The sequence below is a fragment of the Bos javanicus genome, chromosome 29, assembly GCF_032452875.1.
Source record: "Bos javanicus breed banteng chromosome 29, ARS-OSU_banteng_1.0, whole genome shotgun sequence".
Classification (NCBI taxonomy): Eukaryota; Metazoa; Chordata; class Mammalia; order Artiodactyla; family Bovidae; genus Bos; species Bos javanicus.
The window spans coordinates 17,660,696-17,681,412 of record NC_083896.1 but is presented as its reverse complement, the minus strand read 5'-3'; the positions used below and the strand labels follow the sequence as shown (position 1 = coordinate 17,681,412).

Here is a 20,717-nt window from a genome sequence, read left to right as displayed (position 1 = left end):
GCATATAGATTTCTCAAGAGGCAGGTCAGGTGGTCTGGTATTCCCATCTCTCTCAGAATTTTTCACAGTTTATTGTGATCCACACAGTCAAAGGCTTCGGCACAGTTAATAAAGCAGAAATAGATGTTTTTCTGGAACTCTCTTGCTTTTTCCATGATCCAGCAGATGTTGACAATTTGATCTCTGGTTCCTCTGTCTTTTCTAAAACCAGCTTGAACATCAGGAAGTTCATGGTTCATGTATTGCTGAAGCCTGGCTTGGAGAATTTTGAGCATTACTTTACTAGTGTGTGAGATGAGTGCAATTGTGCGGTAGTTTGAGCATTCTTTGGCATTGCCTTTTTTTGGGATTGGAATGAAAACTGACCTTTTCCAGTCCTATGGCCACTGCTGAGTTTTCCAAATTTGCTGGCATATTGAGGGCAGCACTTTCACAGCATCATCTCCCAGGATTTGAAATAGCTCAACTGGAATTCTATCACCTCCACTAGCTTTGTTCGTAGTGATGCTTTCTAAGGCCCACTTGAATTCACATTCCAGGATGTCTGGCTCTAGGTGAGTGATCACACCATCGTGATTATCTTGGCCGTGAAGCTCTCTTTTGTACAGTTCTTCTGTGTATTCTTGCCACCTCTTCTTAATATCTTTCGCTTCTGTTAGGTCCATACCATTTCTGTCCTTTATCGAGCCCATCTTTGCATGGAATGTTCCCTTGGTATCTCTAATTTTCTTGAAGAGATCTCTAGTTTTTCCCATTCTGTTGTTTTCCTCTATTTCTTTGCATTGATCGCTGAGGAAGGCTTTCTTATCTCTTCTTGCTATTCTTTAGAACTCTGTTTCAGATGCTTATATCGTTCCTTTTCTCCTTGGCTTTTCGCTTCTCTTCTTTTCACAGCTATTTGTAAGGCCTCACCAGACAGCCATTTTGCTTTTTTGCATTTCTTTTCCATGGGGATGATCTTGATCCCTGTCTCCTGTACAATGTCAGGAACCTCAGTCCATAGTTCATCAGGTACTCTATCACTCATTATTAGAAGAATGCAAATCAAAACTACAATGAAGGTACCACTTCACACTGGTCAGAATGGCCATCACCCAAAAGTCTACAAACAATAAATGCTGGAGAGGGTGTGGAGAAAAGGGAACGCTCTTGCACTGTTAGTGGGAATGCAAATTGATACAGCCACCATGGAAGACAGTATTGAGATTCCTTAAAAACTAGGAATAAAACCACCATATAAGTGAGCAATCCCACTCTTAAGCATATACCCTGAGAAAACCAAAAGAGAAAAAGACACATATATCCCATTATTCATTGCAGCGCTATTTATAATAGCTAGATCATGGAAGCAACCTAGATGTCCATCGACAGACGAATGGATAATGTTGTGGTACATATATACAATGGAATATTACTCAGCCAAAAAAAGTCAATCAGTTCTAAGGAGGTGGATGAACCTAGAGCAATTATACAAGGTGAAGTAAGTCAGAAAGAGAAAGATAAATATCGTATATGAATGCATGCATAAATATGGAAATCTAGAAAGATGGTACCAAAGAATTTATTTGGAGGGCAGCAATGAAGAAACAGATATAAAGAACAGACTTACGGACACAGGGAGAGGGGAGGAGACGGTGAGATGTATGGAGAGAGTCACAAGGAAACTTACATTACTGTATGTAAAACAGATAGTCAATGGGAATTTGCTGTATGTCTTAGGGAACTCAAATGCGCTCTGTATCAACCTAGAGGGGTGGGATGGGAAAAGAAATGGGAGGGACGTTCAAGAGGGAGTGGAAATATGTATACCTATGGGTGATTTACACTGAGGTTTGATAGGAAACAACAAAGTTCTGTAAAGCAATTATCCTTCCATTAAAAAATAAAAATTAACTTCTTTAAGTCACAATGTAAGTAATATAGCTGGTTGCACAGAAAATTAAAGAAGTATGAATTTCCTATATATGTTTTTTTAAGAATTATTATCAATAAAACTTCAGGTTCCGGTCATGGTCTATCCATATAACTCTCATTAAATTTAAATCAACTCTCAAGTGAAAAATATTAGCAAGCAATATAACCTCCAAGATGGGATGCACAACTTACTTCAACTTGAAAAAGTTCTCCAGCCCCCTCACAGTCATTGGATGTGATTACTGGAGTATGAATATGCACAAAGCCACTGTCCTGGAAGAAAAAGAGAAACCATTTGTCTCAGTACATCTGTCTGTGAAACAGTCCAAGAATATACACCTTTTTATATGATTAAAATAGCACTAAGAGAATGTCACATCAAATTTTTCAATCACTCAAATAAAACTACTGAAATATCAAATGGAGTGTTTATTATGCACAAAAAATATTATTAATAAATCCGAACTAACTTAGACAATATCTAGTCCAACCTCCTCACTTCCAAGATAAGGAAACTGAGGCCCAGAGAAATTTAATGAGAGGCCAAAGTCACACAACTCGTCAGTGTCGGAGCTGCAACTGGAACCTGGGTGCTCAGGCTCTCTGGTGCCATTTCTTCTCGCATCTCCAACATACTGGTAGTGATTTAACACACACTCACTCACTCAGGCTAATGCACCATGATGTTGCCCACATTACTAAGGGAATACAAAGTGATCAATATTAAGTTCAATTATTTTGGGATAAGAAATTGTAACAACTCTAAAAAGGAGAAAAATTTGGCAACCAGGGACTGAAGAAACAAAGAGCAAAACAGGCAGAAATATTATTTAGGAAGTCTGCCACTAAACTGCTAGCACAGTGCACTGCACGTGGCGCAGGCAGTGTGCTTCCTCCGCCTCAAGGAAGACTCTGAGCAGCAAACCCTAAGGCACCCAACTGCGATTCTCCCACTCTGAAGTCTGAGACTATCTCCATTAGTGAACCACAAAAGCTGTTACTAGTAAAATTGAGATAACCCAGCAATTTCAAAGGTATACTTTCATTTTGACTATGGATGTAGGTAAAAGGTTACACTCAGCATAAATGTTGCAAGGTAGGGGTGGGGGCAGCTATAGTGAATTTATGTTGCAAAGGCAGAAGAACATGTGTTTAATAGACACATTTTGCTCTTGAAATCAATACAATAAATTCATATATATACATCTGTCTGTGTGCTCAGTCACTTCAGTCCTGTCCAACTCTTTGCGATCCCTTAGACTGCAGCCCTCCAGGCTCCTCTGTCCATGGAATTTTCCCAGCAAGAATACTGTAGTGGGGTACCACGCCCTCCTCCAGGGGATCTTCCTGACGCAGGGATCAAACCGGAGTCTCCTGCACTGCACACAGATTCTTTATAGCCGAGCCACCAGGGAAACTCATATACACATCTAATCTCTGCTACATTCTACCGGTCATGGGTGAAATGTAAAATATGTCAGTGCACTACCAAGGGCCTCCCATATTTGCCCCTTCCTTCCTAATAAGACTGAATTCAAGTATTCTGGCTAGGATACAAAGCATCCAGCCAAGTACTTGCCTTATGATGTAGAATGATTACATTTTCAAGCTATAAATTAGGAGTCTTAGGAAGTATTCAAATATGTACTTAATCTGCAAACAACATTTGGAGAAGTGCTGCAGAGAGCACGTTATAGAGAACAAATGAAACAGAATCAATAACATGACTGCATTAAACTTTTACCTCCCAGGAGCCAAGAATTATGGACATGAATCATTTATTCCACATGAATGCAGGCAACTATGAGCATGAGTGCAGTAAACAAAGAAAGGAAGTGAAAAATCCAAAGGAAATGAGGGTGGCGAGAGGGAGGGGAAAGGGAGGAGAAAATTTAACGGCTGAATGTAATTGCCAGAGTTAGAACTGGTCAACTGCTACGAGAAACAATGCTGTAAATCTTATGGAAATAACTGGATGGGATTTTAAAAAATAAAAATTACTCAAATAATGCTAAACCTCCCAAAAGGCGTCACCAGCTTTTTAAGTCTAAACAGTGCTAGCAAGGCCTATCATATCTAAGACTATAACATTACCACCAAAAGTTATAAAGAAGAAGGTACAAAGGAATAACAAAGGTGAGAACAAAGTCCAAAAATGAGAAAGTGAACAGCGAAGCAGGAAAATAAATAGCAAGAGTACCATCAGTGGCTGCCTCCAACGGGGTTCCGGTGTCAAGTACTTATCCCATCCCATAGCAAAGGGGTTCCTAACGAGAGACACAAATGCCAGAGAAGGGGGCAAAAATAGTGGCCCAATTATTCAGATCTCACCCACCACCTCTAAATATCTAAGTATTTGGACAGATACATATTTCTACAACCAGATATGATAAACAATGAGTACTTGAAAGTTAAAAATTCGTGTACTAAGGCCCATATGTATTACCCAAAGACTCATGGACTGTTTTTAACACACACAAAACAAGTATCATTATTTAATCAGACTCAACAGAAAAGAAACAGGATAGCAATTGCTGGCCGCAGGCGCACCACTGGGGACAAACAGTGACAGCAGGAGGAGACCAACCAACAAAACGAAACCCAAAAACACTCCCCATAACAAGCAGTCACAGGAACTCAAAAACACAGCAGTCTAGGGTCATTTAACCCAGGGTCAAAGAACGCTCCCCACTGTGACAGGCTTTGAAGGCACTGCCATGCTGAGAAGGAAACAATCTGATACTCAGAGGAAGAAACTCAACTCACCAAGAAAGGGCAAACACATATTAACATCTTTTCAGGAGCCTCAAGTAACAAACACAGAAACAGCACCCAATACAGAATAATATATAACTCTAATTTAGTATGACCTATAACACTCATACACAAGTGGGAAGCATCTTAAAAGGGGAATATCAGGATTATGTTTTCTAGGGCCTTACAATTAAAAACTGAATTTTAAGATTCAAAAGTGCCTATCTTTACAAACATGTCCAACACTGCAAAAATTCATTATTTTTAACCACCTAAAAGATCCCTGGGTTGGGAAGATTCCCTGGAGGAGGGCATGGCAACCCACTCCAGTATTCTTGCCTCGAGAATCCCATGGACAGAGGAGCCCAGCAACCTACAGTCCATGGGGTCACAAAGATCAGACACAACTGAGCGACTAAGCACAGCACAAAATGTTTTTTAAACTTTACTTTGCTGATTCTTTGATTTCAGAGTTTTCTAGTTTATTCTCTCATGTAAAAATCGTTTATCTGTAAAATCTTCAGATAATAAACAACTGTGTTAAAAAAAAAAAGTGAAATGCATGAATTAGGAAAAGCCCACTTGTTAATGGCCTGCCAATACCACCACCTAGTGGCCAGAAATCCATAAAACTTTCAGAATTGAAGCAAGTCCACTGACTAATAGCTGAAGACAAATGGGGGAAAATACTTTTACATCTGAACAAATTTTCTGTTTGTATAGTTAAAGCACTACTGAAAAGCCACATGGAAGCTGTGTGAGAAAGCTTATGACAGCATATGAAAATGCACCCCTTTAAACCATAATGGGATGACATTGTATAATGTGATTTATTTTCCTTTGTTTATTCTTATGCTTTAAAGCCATGCTGTTCTTTAGCTGTCACACCAGAAATTATCTCTTAAGGAGCTCTGCAAAGAGCGAGAATTTTCTTGTGTTCTATGGCAGGGCTGCACCTGCATGAAGTTGGATGCTGTCCAAGGGAAGGGTGTGCTGTCAGACAATCTTCCCAAAAGAGCTGGATCTGGAGAAGTGGCTTAGGAAGAGTTCCAAAACCACATGGAATAATACTGAATTTTGTCTGTTGGCTCACTCTTGCCTTTGGAGCCCTTCCATCTACCACATGGGAGGAGGGTCTCATCAACTGACCAACTACATTCCACTGTGGCTTTCTTGGGTTGGGGATAAATGGCTGAAAAGCAAAGCTAAATGAGACAAATGTCTTTAGTCATTAGATCAACCTACTTGATCATCAATAATCCTTTAAAATTAGCGCTTACTGTATATATAATCTCTGTGACCAAGATGGAGAAACAGGAACTAGATTTACCCTCCTGTCTGAAACAATCAAAAGACAAAACAAAAGAATCCACGAGCAAACCACATGGAACGACAGTTTTCAAGACACTGGATATCAGACAATAAAGGAGAGTGAACCCTGAGAGACAGGAAATAAACATAATGAACCCCACCAGCAGCCCAGCTTATTGCTTTAAGATTTCCCAGATGACAACAGGAAGCAGGAATAAATAAAGCAGAGCTCAGCAGATTCCCTGAGTTGAAGAGACAGAGCTGAGAGTCTGAGGCCAAAATGGCAGGAATTGACAGGACTGAGTTCCAGAGAGCAGAGAGGTATGCAACAACTCCAGAGAAGCACAGAGAGTCACCCTGGAGTATGGATCAGTATTGATCAAGTGGAGGAATGATCAGCTCAGGCATGTGAGGAGACCATCCAAGGCCAGGGAAAGAATCATCCAAAATGATTAGAGGAAACAGTGCCTATTCCCACAGCCAGGTTAGAAGATCTCAGGAAGGCTTTGCCTCAGTAGTGGGGAATAACAGACCTAGACTGAGCACTGCTTCGGATTTACCTGAAAGTCAAAGTGTCAAGTCACTCAGTCGTGTCCAACTCTGTGACTCCATGGACTGCAGCCGGCCAGGCTCCACCGTCCATGGAATTCTCCAGGTAAAAATACTGGAGTAGGTTGCCATTTCTTCTCCAGGGGATCCTCCTGACCCAGGAGTGAAACCTGGGTCTCCTGCATTGCAGGCAGATTCTCTACCATCTGAGCCACCAGGGAAGCCCAGAAAAAAGGTTTCCCTGACTGGGAATTGACCCTGGGCTGCAGCAGTGAGAGTGCCGAATCCTAACCACTAGACTACCAGGGAGCATACAAATCATAAAAGCAAGATCCTGCCAGTAACTTAACTACATACCAGAACAGAACATAAAAAGCTTTATAAATATCCAGCACCCAGCAAGATAAAATTCACAAGGTCTGGCAACTAATCAAAGATTAGCAGGTATAAGAAGAAGCAGGAAAACATAATCTCTAATGAAGAGACTAATCAATTAAAACTGACTCATAACTGACTGACATGTTAGTACATAAAAATGGTAACGAAACAGCTATGAAAACTATACATAGTTTCAACTAAAACTTCTGAATATGTTCAAAAAAGTTAGTAGAGATATGGAAGACCTAAAAAAAAAAGGCCCCGATTTCTCCAAAGAAGACATACAGATGGCTAACAAACACATGAAAAGATGCTCAACATCGCTCATTATCAGAGAAATGCAAATCAAAACCACAATCAGATATCATCTCTACCAGTCAGAGTGGCCATTATCAAAAAGTCTACAAACAATAAATGCTGGAAAGCGTATGGAGGAAAGGGAACGCTCTTGCACTGTTGGTGGCAATGTAAACTGATACAACCATTATGACAGATGGTATTGAGATTCCTTAAAAACTAGGAAAAAAACCACCATATGACCCAGCAATCCCACTCCTAGGCATATACCTGGAGGAAACCAAAACTGAAAAAGATACATGTATCCCATTGTTCATTGTAGCACTATTTACAATAGCTAGAATATGGAAGCAACCTAGATGTCCATTGACAGATGAATAGATAAAGAAGTTGTGGTACATATACACAATGGAATATTACTCAGCCAAAAAAAGTGAATCAGTTCTAATGAGGTGGATGAACCTAGAGCCTATTACACAGAACGAAGTCAGTCTGAAAGAGAAAGATAAATATCATATTCTAACACATATATAAGGAATCTAGAAACATGTTATGGAAGAATTTATTGACAGGGCAGCAATGGAGAAACGGACATAGAAAATAGACTTATGGAGACATGGGGAGAGGGGAGGAGAGGGTGAGATGTGTGGAAAGAGTAACATGTAAACTTACATTACCGTATGTAAAATGGAGAGCCAACGGGAATTTGCTATATGGCTCAGGAAATTCAAACAGGTCTCTGTATCAACCTAGAGGGGTGGGATGGGGAGGGAGGTTCAAAAAGGAGGGGATATATGTATACCTATGGCTTATTCATGTTGAGGTTTGACAGAAAACAACAATATTCTGTAAAGCAATTATCCTTCAATTAAAAAATAAATTAAAAAAAATAAAATTAAATTAATGATCTGAAAAAAAAAAAAAAAAAAAAAGGCCCAAATCAACCACTTACGAAACCTATAATGTATGGGGTGAAAAATGCACTGAATATGAACAACAACAAAACAGGCATTGCAGAAGAAAAGATCAGAAAGCAAAAAAGACACAGCAAAAGAAACACACTGGGGGAAAAGAAGATTTAAAAAAAAAAAGAACATGAGTGAGCTATGGGAATATCATCAAGTGGCCAAATATATGCGGGTAACTGAAGTTCCCCAAAGGAGAGAGGTAACATAAAAAATATTTGATGAAAAATGACTGAAAACCTAGTGAAAACTGAAATACATAGATAAGAAATTCAATGAACTCCAGACACAAGAAGCATTAAAAAGCTATGCCAAGGCACACGTTAATCAAATTGCTCAAAGTTAGTGATAAATAGAAAATTTAGTATCAGTCAAAGAAAAAAGTACCACATAATAAAGCATGCCTGGAATAAACCACCAGAAGACTTTTCAGGATACTACTCCAGTGTTACAATTATTCAACTTCTTCACCAGAATGAACACTGAGAAGCAAAGCTCCTTACCTTAAAGAAAGAATGGATAGCAGCTGTGGCTTCACTGCGAACCCTCAGTACAGAACCCAGAACATTAGTCCTACACCTGAGGTGAGGATATTGTCTCAGATATTCTAGAGGATGCCTCTCTTTATATTTAAAAGGGAAAGCCTGAAACAACAAGAAAAACAAGTGAGAAGCTAACAAAGATACTGCTTTATAAAATCAGTTTACAGGACATTTGTTAAATAGCAGTGTTTTAGTGTAAAACTAAGATGCTTTCCTTCTCATTTTCTTAACATAATTGAATATGGTCCATATGAATTCTAACACATTAGTACAACAGTGAGTGAAATCAGAGATATGGGTTTGAATCCAGCTCAACTTCGTACTAGCTTTGGGGTTTTGGGCAAAATTACTTATTATCAGACAGGCTAATATGTTACTTACCAAATTTCTACCCATTAGCTATCAACCACTATTTACAAACAGAGATTAGGATATAATCATGCAAAACACTCCAGGAGAAGGAAATGGCAACCCACTCGAGTATTCTAGCCTGGAAAATTCCACAGACAAAGGAGGCTGGAGGGCTACAGTCCACGGGGTCGTGAAGAGTTGGCCACAACTGAGCAAGTGCAAAACACTCCACTGTTGGGCACACAGTTTAGAATATTGTAGATGTTAAAGATTACATTTTCTACAGCAGTATACACACAGCTGGTATTCAATTCTAAAATCATCATAGTATCTTGAAAGTCCACAAACACTCATAATCTATTAGCACTACTTATCACCATTTCTCAACATGTGCTACTGTTTCAGAACATGGGGGATGGTCAACAGCTGTCATCTAGGGGAGTATATATTCATAAAAATTGTAAAGGTAATTTTGACACTACCTAGAAGAACTTTCCTAAAAACTATATGACCAAAACCAAAGTTTCAATAAGAAAGCTAACAGAGAAGTGAAGTAAAAGAGCTCCTGTTGTTCAGTTGCTCAGTCATGCCCAACTCTTTGCAACCCCATGGACTGCAGCACGCCAGGCTTCCCTGTCCTTCACTATCTCCCAGAGTTTGCTCAAAATCATGTCCATGGTCAGTGATGCCATCCAACCATCTCATCCTCTGTCACCCTCTTCTCCTGTCCTCTATCTTCCCCAGCATCAGGGTCTTTTCCAATAAGTCAGCTCTTCACATCAGGTGGCCAAAGTACTGGAGTTTTGGCATCAGTCCTTTCAATGAATATTCAGGACTGATTTCTTTTAGGATTGACTGGTTTGATCTCCTCGCTGTCCAAGGGACTCTCAAGAGTCTTCGCTCACCATAGTTCAAAAGCATCAGTTCTTCAGCACTCAGTCTTCTTTATGGTCCAACTCTCACATCCCTACATGACTATTGGAAAAACCATAGTTTTTCTTTGCACCTTTGTCGGCAAAGTGGTATCTCTGCTTTTTAATACACTGTCTAGGTTTGTCATAGCTTTCCTTCCAAGGAGCAAGCGTCTTTTAATTTCATGGCTGCAGTCACCATCTGTAGTGATTTTGCAGCCCAAGAAAATAAAGTCTCTCACTGTTTCCATTGTTTCCTCATCTATTTGGCATGGAGTGATGGGACCAGATACCATGGTCTTCATTTTTTGAAAGCTGAGTTTAACCCAGCTTTTTCACTCTCTTCTTCCACCTTCATTCAACAGGCTCCTTAGTTGTTCTTCGCTTTCTGCCATAAGGGTGGTGTCATATGCATATCTGAGGTTATTGATATTTCTCCCAGCAGTCTTGATTCCAGCAAGTGATTCATCCAGCCTGGTATTTCTCATGATGTATTCTGCATATAGGTTAAATAAGCAGGGAGACAATATTCAGCCTTGATGTATTCCTTTCCCAGTTTGGAACCAGTCTGTTATTCCATAGCCAGTTCTAACTGTTGCTTCTTGACCTGTATACAGCTTTCAGGAGGCACATAAGGTGGTCTGGGATTCCCATCTCTTGAAGAATTCTCCAGTCTGTTGTGATCCACACAGTCAAAGGCTTTAGTGTAGTCAATGAAGCAGATGTTTTCTGGAATTTCCTTGCTTTTTCTATGATCCAACAGATGTTACCAATTTGATCTCTGGTTCCTCTGCTTTTTCTAAATCCAGGTTGTACATCTGGAAGTTCCCAGTTCACATACTATTTAAGCCTCGTTTGAAGGATTTTGAACAGTACCTTGCTAGCATGTGAAATGAGTGCAAATTGTGGGGTAGTTTGAACATTTTTTGGTATTGCCCTTCTTTGGGATTGAAATGAAACTGACATTTTCCAGTCCTGTGCCCACTGCTGGGTTTTCCGAATTTGCTGCCAGATTGAGTATAGCACTTTAACAACATCATCTTTTAGGAAGTGAAAATCTTAGCTGGAATTCTATCACCTCCACTAGCTCTGCTTGTAGTAATGATTCTTAAGGCCCACTTGACTTCACACTTCAGTAATCAGATCAGATCAGATCAGTCGCTCAGTCGTATCCGACTCTTTGCGACCCCATGAATCGCAGCACGCCAGGCCTCCCTGTCCAACACCAACTCCCGGAGTTCACTCAGACTCACGTCCATCGAGTCAGTGATGCCATCCAGCCATCTCATTGTCTGTCGTCCCCTTCTCCTCCTGCCCCCAATCCCTCCCAGCATCAGAGTCTTTTCCAATGAGTCAACTTTGTGCATGAGGTGGCCAAAGTACTGGAGTTTCAGCTTTAGCATCATTCCTTCCAAAGAAATCCCACTCCAGTAATGGTAACCTATTTTAGAATTATCTATTCCTTTTAGGCCTGTGCAAACACTAGTGACGTATAGAAATAGGTCCCATACCTACGGAAGTGACAATATGATCAAATTAACAAGAATCTGGGGACTGCTAGCAGGCTCAGAGTTCCCTAACGTGTGAATACTTACAAATGACACTGAAATGAGGGGGAAGAATACGGGAAGGCATCAATATTCACCAAGGAAAAACAATTTACAAAGAGTAAAACACAGGGCAAATGTTTAATAATGAAACCTTTCTAAAAAGCAAAAATAGTAATGGTTACCATTTTCATTCTTCTGAGTTCCAAATTATTTTCACAGTCTATTTTTCAGACACCTTCATATCCGATTCTTAATTTTAAATGTCAATTAGAACTTCTTAGAATATTGTTCAGAAAGCCATTTTTAAAAATTGCCTATTTTCTTTCTTTCTTCCTTGTTTTTAATTTCTTCCAGTTATCCAAAAGAACTAAAAATGAGCTAAAATAATGCTCTTTCCCTGTATTTCCTCACTTTTTATTCATTAAATATTTGAAGATGAGTACAGATAAACCACAGGGGAGTCAAATGGCTAGGGCATAAACTTCAGCTGTGCCACAACATGACCTAATGCAAGTTATTGTGCCTGGTTGGGCCTCATTTCCTCCAATTAGAAAATGGATTGATAATCTATGAAATTATCCCCTGTGACCTCTTTGTTGCTGTTCAGTTGTTAAGTCATGTCCGACTCTTTGTGACCCCATGAACTGCAGCAGCCAGGCTTCCCTGTCCATCACCATCTCCCAGAGTTTGCTCAAACTTATGTCCATTGAGTCAGTGATGCCATCCAACCATCTCATCCTCTGTTGCCCCCTGCTTCTCCTGCCTTCAATCTTTCCCAGCATCAGGGTCTTTTCCAATGAGTTTGCTCTTTGCATCAGGTGGCCAAAATATTAGAGCTTTACCATCAGTCCTTCCAATAAATATATGGGGTTGATTTCCTTTGGGATTGACTGGTTTCATTTCCTTACTGTCCAAGGGATTCTCAAGAGTTTATAACCTCTTTATCAATCTATAAATAAAAAGCTACCACCACTCCAGTATTCTTGCCTGGAAAATCCAATGGACAGAGGAGTCTGGCGGGCTACAGTTCATGGAGTCACAAAGAATCAGATGCAACTGAGCTAACACACACACTAACAAGAGAGTGTTCCAAAAACAAAAGTAAACATGTCTTAATGTAACATTTGTCTTTGTTCCACCCAAACATGACCACACTCTAGCACTGTCCAGTAGAATTTCCTGTGATAAATAGAAATGTTCTGTATCTGTGCAATGCAGGACAGAAGCCATTAGGTGCATGTGACTACTGAGCACTTGAAATGTGGCTAATGCCACTAAGGAAGGGAATTTTTTATTTAATTTTGAATCATTTAATATTAAATAGCCACAGGTAGCTAGTGGCTACTGCACTGGATAATACAGTTCTAGATAACGGAAAAGTCATTTCAAGGCAGAGCATTCCTAAGAACTCAGTTTGCCCTGGTATGTCTTTGTCATTGTAGCTGACTAGGCATGCTTGTAAAAGTGGCAAATTTCAACAGTGAAAGGCACCACAGAGATGCACGGAGTAGTATCACTTAGCTCCTACTCCTAAGACTCAACCATTTATATGAGTACTTTCTGCTACACTTTCTACGTTCCTCAGTCTATAGTCTGTTTCAATTATCTAGGAAGTCACGATTAAAATGATCCAAGTGCCATCTTCCTAACATTACACATAAAACACTGCTAGTTTTAACTAAGCCATTTTAAAAACAGCCTCCGTAAAAGTGTTATAAAACATACCTTGGCATCACAACTGCCAACAACTTCAATTTTTTCTGCCTTCAGTTCCACATTTTGCTTTTTGGATGGACTTTTTACCAACTGCCCTTGAACTTCCACAGAACTCCCAAAAGCCAGTTCTCTATAGTAATGAAAAACCAACATAAACAAGATCTTACAAGTAGCCCTCATATTAATACAAATCTTGCTATCAAAACACTAAAGTATTTAATGATAGAAGTTTACCCTTAATTGGGTTAAGAACTACATGTAGTTAAGAAAGAAGCAAAGGATAGGTAGGGGATATTGTCATATGAAAATGTTAGACAAGAAAACAATCTTGATTCTATGCATTTGGACTTGAGCATCAATGCTATGAAAAGCAGATCTGTTTAGAAAGATCACTGAGGGGCAATATGAACACCTAGATGATGGAAATGAGCAACAGAGGAGATGAAAAAACAAACCAAAAAACCCCAAAGTATTCTTAAAACAAAACAAAAATCTCACCTACTGTCAAAGCTTGAATCTGCTACAACCTGGAGGCTTTCCAAAGATGACCCATCATTTACGTGCAGGAACAGGACTTCCTTCTGGGAGCGGACTGAACGAATCCATCCCTGATGAGAAATATTTCTAAACTTGAGTTTAAAACACAAACATTTTATATTTTCATTACATATACACACAGAAGACTAAATGAAAAACAAAAAAATCCTCATAATCCTGCCTGAACAAATCAATTGCTTTTATAATAGCTCATCTACATGCATATATAATTTTATATGGTCCTTATCACAGTGAAATATAGCTTTGGCATTCCACTGTTGTTTCATTAATAAAGCTCATCATTTTGAATAGATGCCCCAAATACCATTAGGTTCATGAGCCTAATTCACATAACCAATCCCCCAATATTCCAGGTTTTCTTCCTGCCCCTACCCCCTCCCCTACACAACAGGGCACATATCTTGGTTCCTTTCTCCTTTTGTATCAAATTCCCAGAGAGATTACGTATGGACTAGAAAGGTCTTTGTGGGATTTTGGTTTTTTTCCCCAAAGTATCACACGAAAGAGTTCTCAAGAAACTTAGTAAGAACACATACTAAATAAAACATAAACTTTCAAAGACACTCTGAATTTAAATGATAGGTATGTATGAGGGCTTCCCTGGTGGTTCAGTGGTAAAGAATCTGCCTGCCAATGCAGGAGATGTGGGTTCGATCTCTGTGTGGGGAAGATCTCCTGGAGAAGGAAATGGCAATCCGCTCCAGTATTCTTGCCTGGAGAATCCCATGGACAGAGGAGCTTGGTGGGTACTGTCCATGGGGTCACAAGAGTCAGACACAACTTAGACACTAAACAACACAACAAGAATGCAGAAGTACAAATGAGATGTCTTCAAGTAGACCAGTAACAGTAAAAACAGCTCTCTGATGACAATCAACTTACATTTAACTAGCATAGAAGTTGAGAATATTCTAACAGTCTTTCAACAATTATGAAACAACTGATGGTGTTTGATTAACCATTTAAACACTGGAAAACCATGATTGGCTATTAAACTTGGGCAAAGTGGTATGATCCTACTTAGAAAAACTGTATTCACCCTGGCTTTCTTTGTATCCTCAGCACACCCTTTAGACACTGTTATTCAAGCCTTTCTATTACTTATTTGCATGTCCATATTTTGGGGATTTAGGAACGACGTTTGTAGTTGCCTTGAAGGCTATTGTCAGGGACACAGTAGATAACCCACAAGTATTTTTCAGTGGAAGAATATCTATCATATACTGAACACTTACTATGTGACAGGCATTTTACTACCTTCTTCATATACTGTCTCAATCTACTCCTCACAACAGCTCTATGGATTTTCATGAGTCACATATTACAATTGAAGAATTGAGGCTCAGAGAAGTTAAATAACTTGCATAAGGTCACACTGCCAGTAAAGGATAAAGACTGAATTTGAACTCAAGTCTACCAGGAAGCCCTTGATCTTTCTCCAGGGCTAGACCAAATAAAAGGTAAATTACCTCAGTCTCATACACAAGGCCCTTCGTAACTTGGAGCAAGGCCAATCAACAGTAATTTCCAAAGCACCACAGTCTTGCTTTTTACTTGTTAGTAAAAGTTAACATTTATGAAACACTGTTTAATGTGCTTCTGTTCTACTTCACTCTGTGAAATAAGGAATACCATTATCTCCATTCTTATAAGAGGAAATTGAGGTTAAGAGCACATAAGCGACATGCACATCATTAACAAGCTACCAAGTGGAGAGATTTAAATGCAGGCAGCTTAACCACAGCTCTGTCAAACTGCTATACTCCATTTTGCTCTTTAAAAATACTTATCTACTTAATCCTCACAAGAACTTAATGAAGTGAATATTATGTTCAGTTCAGTTCAGTCACTCAGTGGTGTCCGATTCTTTGTGACCCCATGAACCGCAGCACGCCAGGCCTCCCTGTCCATCACCAACTTCTGGAGTCCACCCAAACCTATGTCCATTGTGTCGGTGATGCCATCCAACCCTCTCATCCTCTGTTGTCCCCTTCTCCTCCTGCCCTCAATCTTTCCCAGCATCAGGGTCTTTTCAAATGAGTCAGCTCTCTGCATCAGGTGGCCAAAGTATTGGAGTTTCAGCCTCAACATCAGTCCCTCCAATGAACACCCAGGACTGATCTCCTTTAGGATGGACTGGTTGGATCTCCTTGAAGTCCAAGGGACTCTCAAGAGTCTTCTCCAACACCACAGTTCAGAAGCATCAATTCTTCGGTGCTCAGCTTTCTTTATAATCTAACTCTCACATCCATACCTGACTACTGGAAAAACCATAGCCTTGACTAGACGGACCTTTGTTGGCAAAGTAACATCTCTGCATCTTAATATGTTGTCTAGGTTGGTCATAACTTTCCTTCCAAGGAGTAAACGTCTTTTAATTTCAGGGCTGCAATCACCATCCACAGGGATTTTGGAGCCCAGAAAAATAAAGTCAGCCACTGTTTCCCCATCTATTTGCCATGAAGTGATGGGACTGGATGCCATGATCTTAGTTTTCTGAATGTTGAACTTCAAGCCAACTTTTTCACTCTCCTCTTTCACTTTCAGCAAGAGGCTCTTTAGTTCCTCTTCACTTTCTGCCATAAGGGTGGTGTCATCTGCATATCTGAGGTTACTGATATTTCTCCCAGCAATCTTAATTCCAGCTTGTGCTTCTTCCAGCCCAGCGTTTCTCATGATAAACTCTGCATATACATGAGAGGGTGACGATAAACATTATCATGTTAGGGATGAAGAAACCTATTCGAGAAGTTAGGATAACCTTGTTAAATACTCAAAGTTACCAAGTAGTAGAGCTGGAATTCAAATACAGTTCTTAGTTCAAAGGTCACATTTTTAATCAATGAATTCTTCTGAAATGCTCTTTCCACCCCATTCCCCTATCCTCTACCCAGGAACACATCCTTCAGCATTCAGCTGAAATGTCACCTCATGCAAGAAGTCTTCTTTGACCGCCTCACACTCTTAAGAACTTCCCTCTGTCTTCCCAAAGTTTTCTATAGAAATACAGCTAATACTTATCATACTGTTATAATTTCTTGTCTTAGCCATCAGCCCAGGGCTGTATATAATACAAAGTGAGCCACATATGTAATTTTACATGTTTTACTGGTCACATGAAAAGTAAAAAGAAATGACTAAAATTAAATTTAACAGTATATTTCATTGAATCCAAAATATATATCGACACGTAATCAATATAAAAAATACTGAGCTACTTTGCATTTTTTTTTTTGCTCTTCAAAATTGGTATGTATTTTACAACTACATTACCACTCAATTCAGATGTTTCTAAATTAGACTGTTTTTGCCATTGTTCAGTCACTAAGTTGCGCCTGACTTTTCGCAACCACAAGGACTGTAGCCAGTCAGGGTCCTCTGTCCATGGGATTTCCCTGGCAAGAATACTGGTGTGGGCTGCCATTTCCTTCTCAACAGGATCTTCCCCCATCCACAGATTCAATCCTCCTCTCCTGTCTTAACACTAAGCCACCTGGGAAGGCCCCAAATTAGACTGTACAGCACTAAAACTGAAGCCTGCTCACCTAGGGAATAGGTTCTGTTCTTCCTCCTCTCTAGACTACCACACAGAAGGTATCATTAATATATGTTGAATTAACAGATGAATGCAAGAAAATGTTTTGATTTGTATCATAGAAACCCATGAAAAATAAAGAAACACAAAGAGGGGGAAACTGGTCACACACCTAGAAATCAAGGATATGTGAGGACAACAAAAATGTGAGGACAACTGTATGAGTGTTACAGCAACCTAGTAAGTCAAACCATCTTGCTTGGTCTGCTCCTCTAAGCAGGAATCTTCCGTGTGAAGCTCCTGCAAATATTATTAACAAGAGAAATGTTAGCAGCTAACATTTACTGAGATGGACTACTGTCCTAAATATTTTATAACTAATCTTTAGGACTATGAACTAAGGACTATTATTATCTCCATTCTTATAAGAGGAAACTGAGGTTTAGAGCACATAAGCGATATACCAATCATTAACAAGCGACTAAGTGGCAGAGATCTAAACCTAGGCAGTTTCACACCAGAGCTCTTTCAAACTGCTACACTCCATTTCTTTTCCTAATTTACTGCATGTGTGTGTGTGTGTGTGTCCATCCCCATTGACTGCATGCAGCCCACCAGGCTCCTCCGTCCATGGAATTCTCCAAGCATGTACACTCCTACACTCCATTTGTTCTAATTCGGTGTGTGTGTGTGTGTAGGGGCGGGGCAATGGACTGCAGCCCACCAGGCTCCTCTGTCCATGGGTTTCTCCAGGTATGAACACTGGGGTGAGTTGCCATTGCCTTCTCCACTTAATTTACTAAACATAAGTTATATGCGAAGCCCTGTGGTAGTTAAAAGTTGAATAAACGGTATGGTTTGGTTGACCAAACGTTTACTGCCAACCATGTATGAATACTAAGACGGGTAACAAGACAGTTCCTGCTCTCAAGGAGCTTTGTCACTGTGAACACACGGCATGAGGGACAAATGAAAAGGGATTCGTTCATTTTTGTCTATGATTAACAACACCCTGCGCCATGAAAGCAAACTTCCAGCACTTTTCAGGCACTGAAAGTTTTCCGAAAAGTAACGGTAACCAAGGAAAGGAGAAAAATGTGGACACACGCTCGCCTGTATTTTCTAACTCTCCCCGCCGGTCGTTCTGTCCACCGACAAGCTGAGAGGTGGGTGAGCAGGACAAGCTTAGAGGCGGATGCGCCACATCCGTCAACGAGGACAAACCCGCCCCCTGCCGACACACTAACCTGGACCTTAACGCGCTCCCCGTTCGCGCTCTGGACCCCCAGAGCGCCCCGCACGCTCACTCTGGCTGCAGGTCTCTGCCTCGGGCAAGGAGCCGAGGAGCAGGAGCGCAGGGCTCGGAGCAGGCACCGCGCCCCGAACATCGCGCGGCCGCCCCAGGCCCTCCTCGGGACCAGCCCTGAGGCCAGCGCGAGCGGGCTCTGCCGGGGGGGACCCTCTCTCCTCCCCTCTTCCGGGCCGCAGCCCTACACTCCAGCGCTCCAGAGCCCCACGCGGGCTTCCTTCCCCTTCCCGGGCCCCCGTTCGGTCTCCACAGGACCTCTGCTTCCCGAAAGGGCGGAACGGAGACCGCTCATTCAGCGGCGAATGGCGAAGAGAAAGCGCTCCCTGTGGGCGCGTGGAACACCTGACAGACTCCCTCAGCTTCTAAACCCACGCCCCGAGCGCGGGCTGAAACACGCGCCGCGGTCGCCCGAACGTCACCACGCCAACGTTCACGTCATCACGTTACGAGGAGGTTCCGAGGGAGCATGCGTACTTACGACTCCGTTTAAAGAGGCGCTGGGGCGGAGGAAGGGGCGGGTCAGGAGCTGGGGTGGGCGGAGCTAAGACCCAAGGGTTGTAGAGATTAGCAAGGAGGTAGGTAACCACTCCTAGAGAAGGCAATGGCACCCCACTCCAGTACTCTTGCCTGGAAAATTCCACGGACGGAGGAGCCTGGTAGGCTGCAGTCCATGGGGTCGCTAAGAGTCAGATAGACTGAGCGACTTCACTTTCACTTTTCACTTTAATGCATTGGAGAAGGAAATGGCAACCCACTCCAGTGTTCTTGCCTGGAGAATCCCAGGGACGGGGGAGCCTGGTGGGCTGCCATCTATGGGGTCGCACAGAGTCGGACACGACTGAAGCGACTTAGCAGCAGCAGCAGCAGGTAACCTACCTAGGCTGACGTCTGACAGTCTTCGTTTCTAAAGCTTCCAGGTGAGGAGCTTCCCTGGTGGTCTAGCAGTTAAGACTCCGTGCGCCCAACGCAGGAGGCTCAGGTTCACCCCGGCTCAGGAAATTAGATTCCGCATGCAGCAACTAACGATTCTGCACAGTCGCCAGCGGCCACTAAGACCCAGCGCAGCTAAATCCATAAATTAAATAAGTAATTTAAAAAAAAAGACGTTTTACTCAAACTAAGTGAAACACTGATTTCATTTTTAAAAAAATAAAGCTTCCAGCTGATGCTTAGGGACGCAAAGTGGAAGACAAGGAGTGACTGATGGAAAAAGAAAGTGGACCAGAAGACTTGAATTATTGAGAGGATTAGCGTGGCGGTATCAGTAGCTGAGCACCCAAGAATTGATGCTTTTGAACTGTGGTGTTGGAGAAGACTCTTGAGAGTCCCTTGGACTGCAAGGAGATCCAACCAGTCCATTCTGAAGGAGATCAGCCCTGGAATTTCTTTGGAAGGAATGATGCTAAAGCTGAAACTCCAGTACTTTGGCCACCTCATGCGAAGAGGTGACTCATTGGAAAAGACCCTGATGCTGGGAAAGATTGAGAGCAGGAGAAGGGGACGACAGAGGATGAGATGGCTGGATGGCATCACTGACTCGATGGACATGAGTTTGAGTGAACTCTGGGAGTTGGTGATGGACAGGGAGGCCTGGCGTGCTGTGATTCATGGGGTCGCAAAGAGTTGGACACGACTGAGCTACTGAACTGACTGAACTGAACTGATCAGTTCTGAGAACAGAGAAAAACAAGACAGAGCACCTGCTCAAGTTACAGATGGGTGGTATCAAACATCTAAATAGAAAACTGAATAAAAGGGTGATCAGTTCCCTGGCACTGCCTTAGCGTGCGATGCTAAAGATGGCTTGCTGGAGCTGGTAGCCCTTTGATGGGTAAGAGTAAGTGAAGTCTTCAGACAGGGTAGTCGGAGAAGGCATGACAGTGTGAAGCTGTTGGACAGTGTGTGGAGGAATTGCTGGGCATTGCCTGCCAGAATCGTCAAGCCTCTCTCTTTCTTTTTTCCAACACAGTTATCTGCATTTGTCTGACCTGAAAACGACTCTTTACTATATTGTCACCTTTTATTTAAACCTACACAAACACACAATTTCCCCCAGATAACTCACTGATACTCATGA

General features: G+C 41.4%; 1 protein-coding gene across 5 annotated transcripts in view; it reads right to left on the bottom strand.

The window, feature by feature from the left end:
• Nucleotides 1–19,087, bottom strand: part of NARS2 (asparaginyl-tRNA synthetase 2, mitochondrial) — a 135,086-nt gene extending 115,999 nt beyond the window's left edge. Inside the window, exons 1-5 of one of the 5 annotated variants that reach the window (XR_009734676.1) lie at nt 16,089–17,468; nt 13,737–13,846; nt 13,248–13,368; nt 8,672–8,812; nt 2,107–2,187 (exon numbers count right to left, since the gene is read on the bottom strand). Coding sequence is in view for 4 of the 5 variants with exons in the window: in XM_061407678.1 (XP_061263662.1) it covers nt 2,107–2,187; nt 8,672–8,812; nt 13,248–13,368; nt 13,737–13,846; nt 16,089–16,472 (837 nt within the window). In the remaining variant the exon portion in view is untranslated. Of the gene's footprint in view, nt 1–2,106; nt 2,188–8,671; nt 8,813–13,247; nt 13,369–13,736; nt 13,847–16,088; nt 17,469–18,578 lie in introns of those variants that run through there. The other 4 variants (XM_061407681.1, XM_061407679.1, XM_061407678.1 and 1 more) reach the window with 4 other exon arrangements.
• Nucleotides 19,088–20,717: the final 1,630 nt, after the last annotated feature.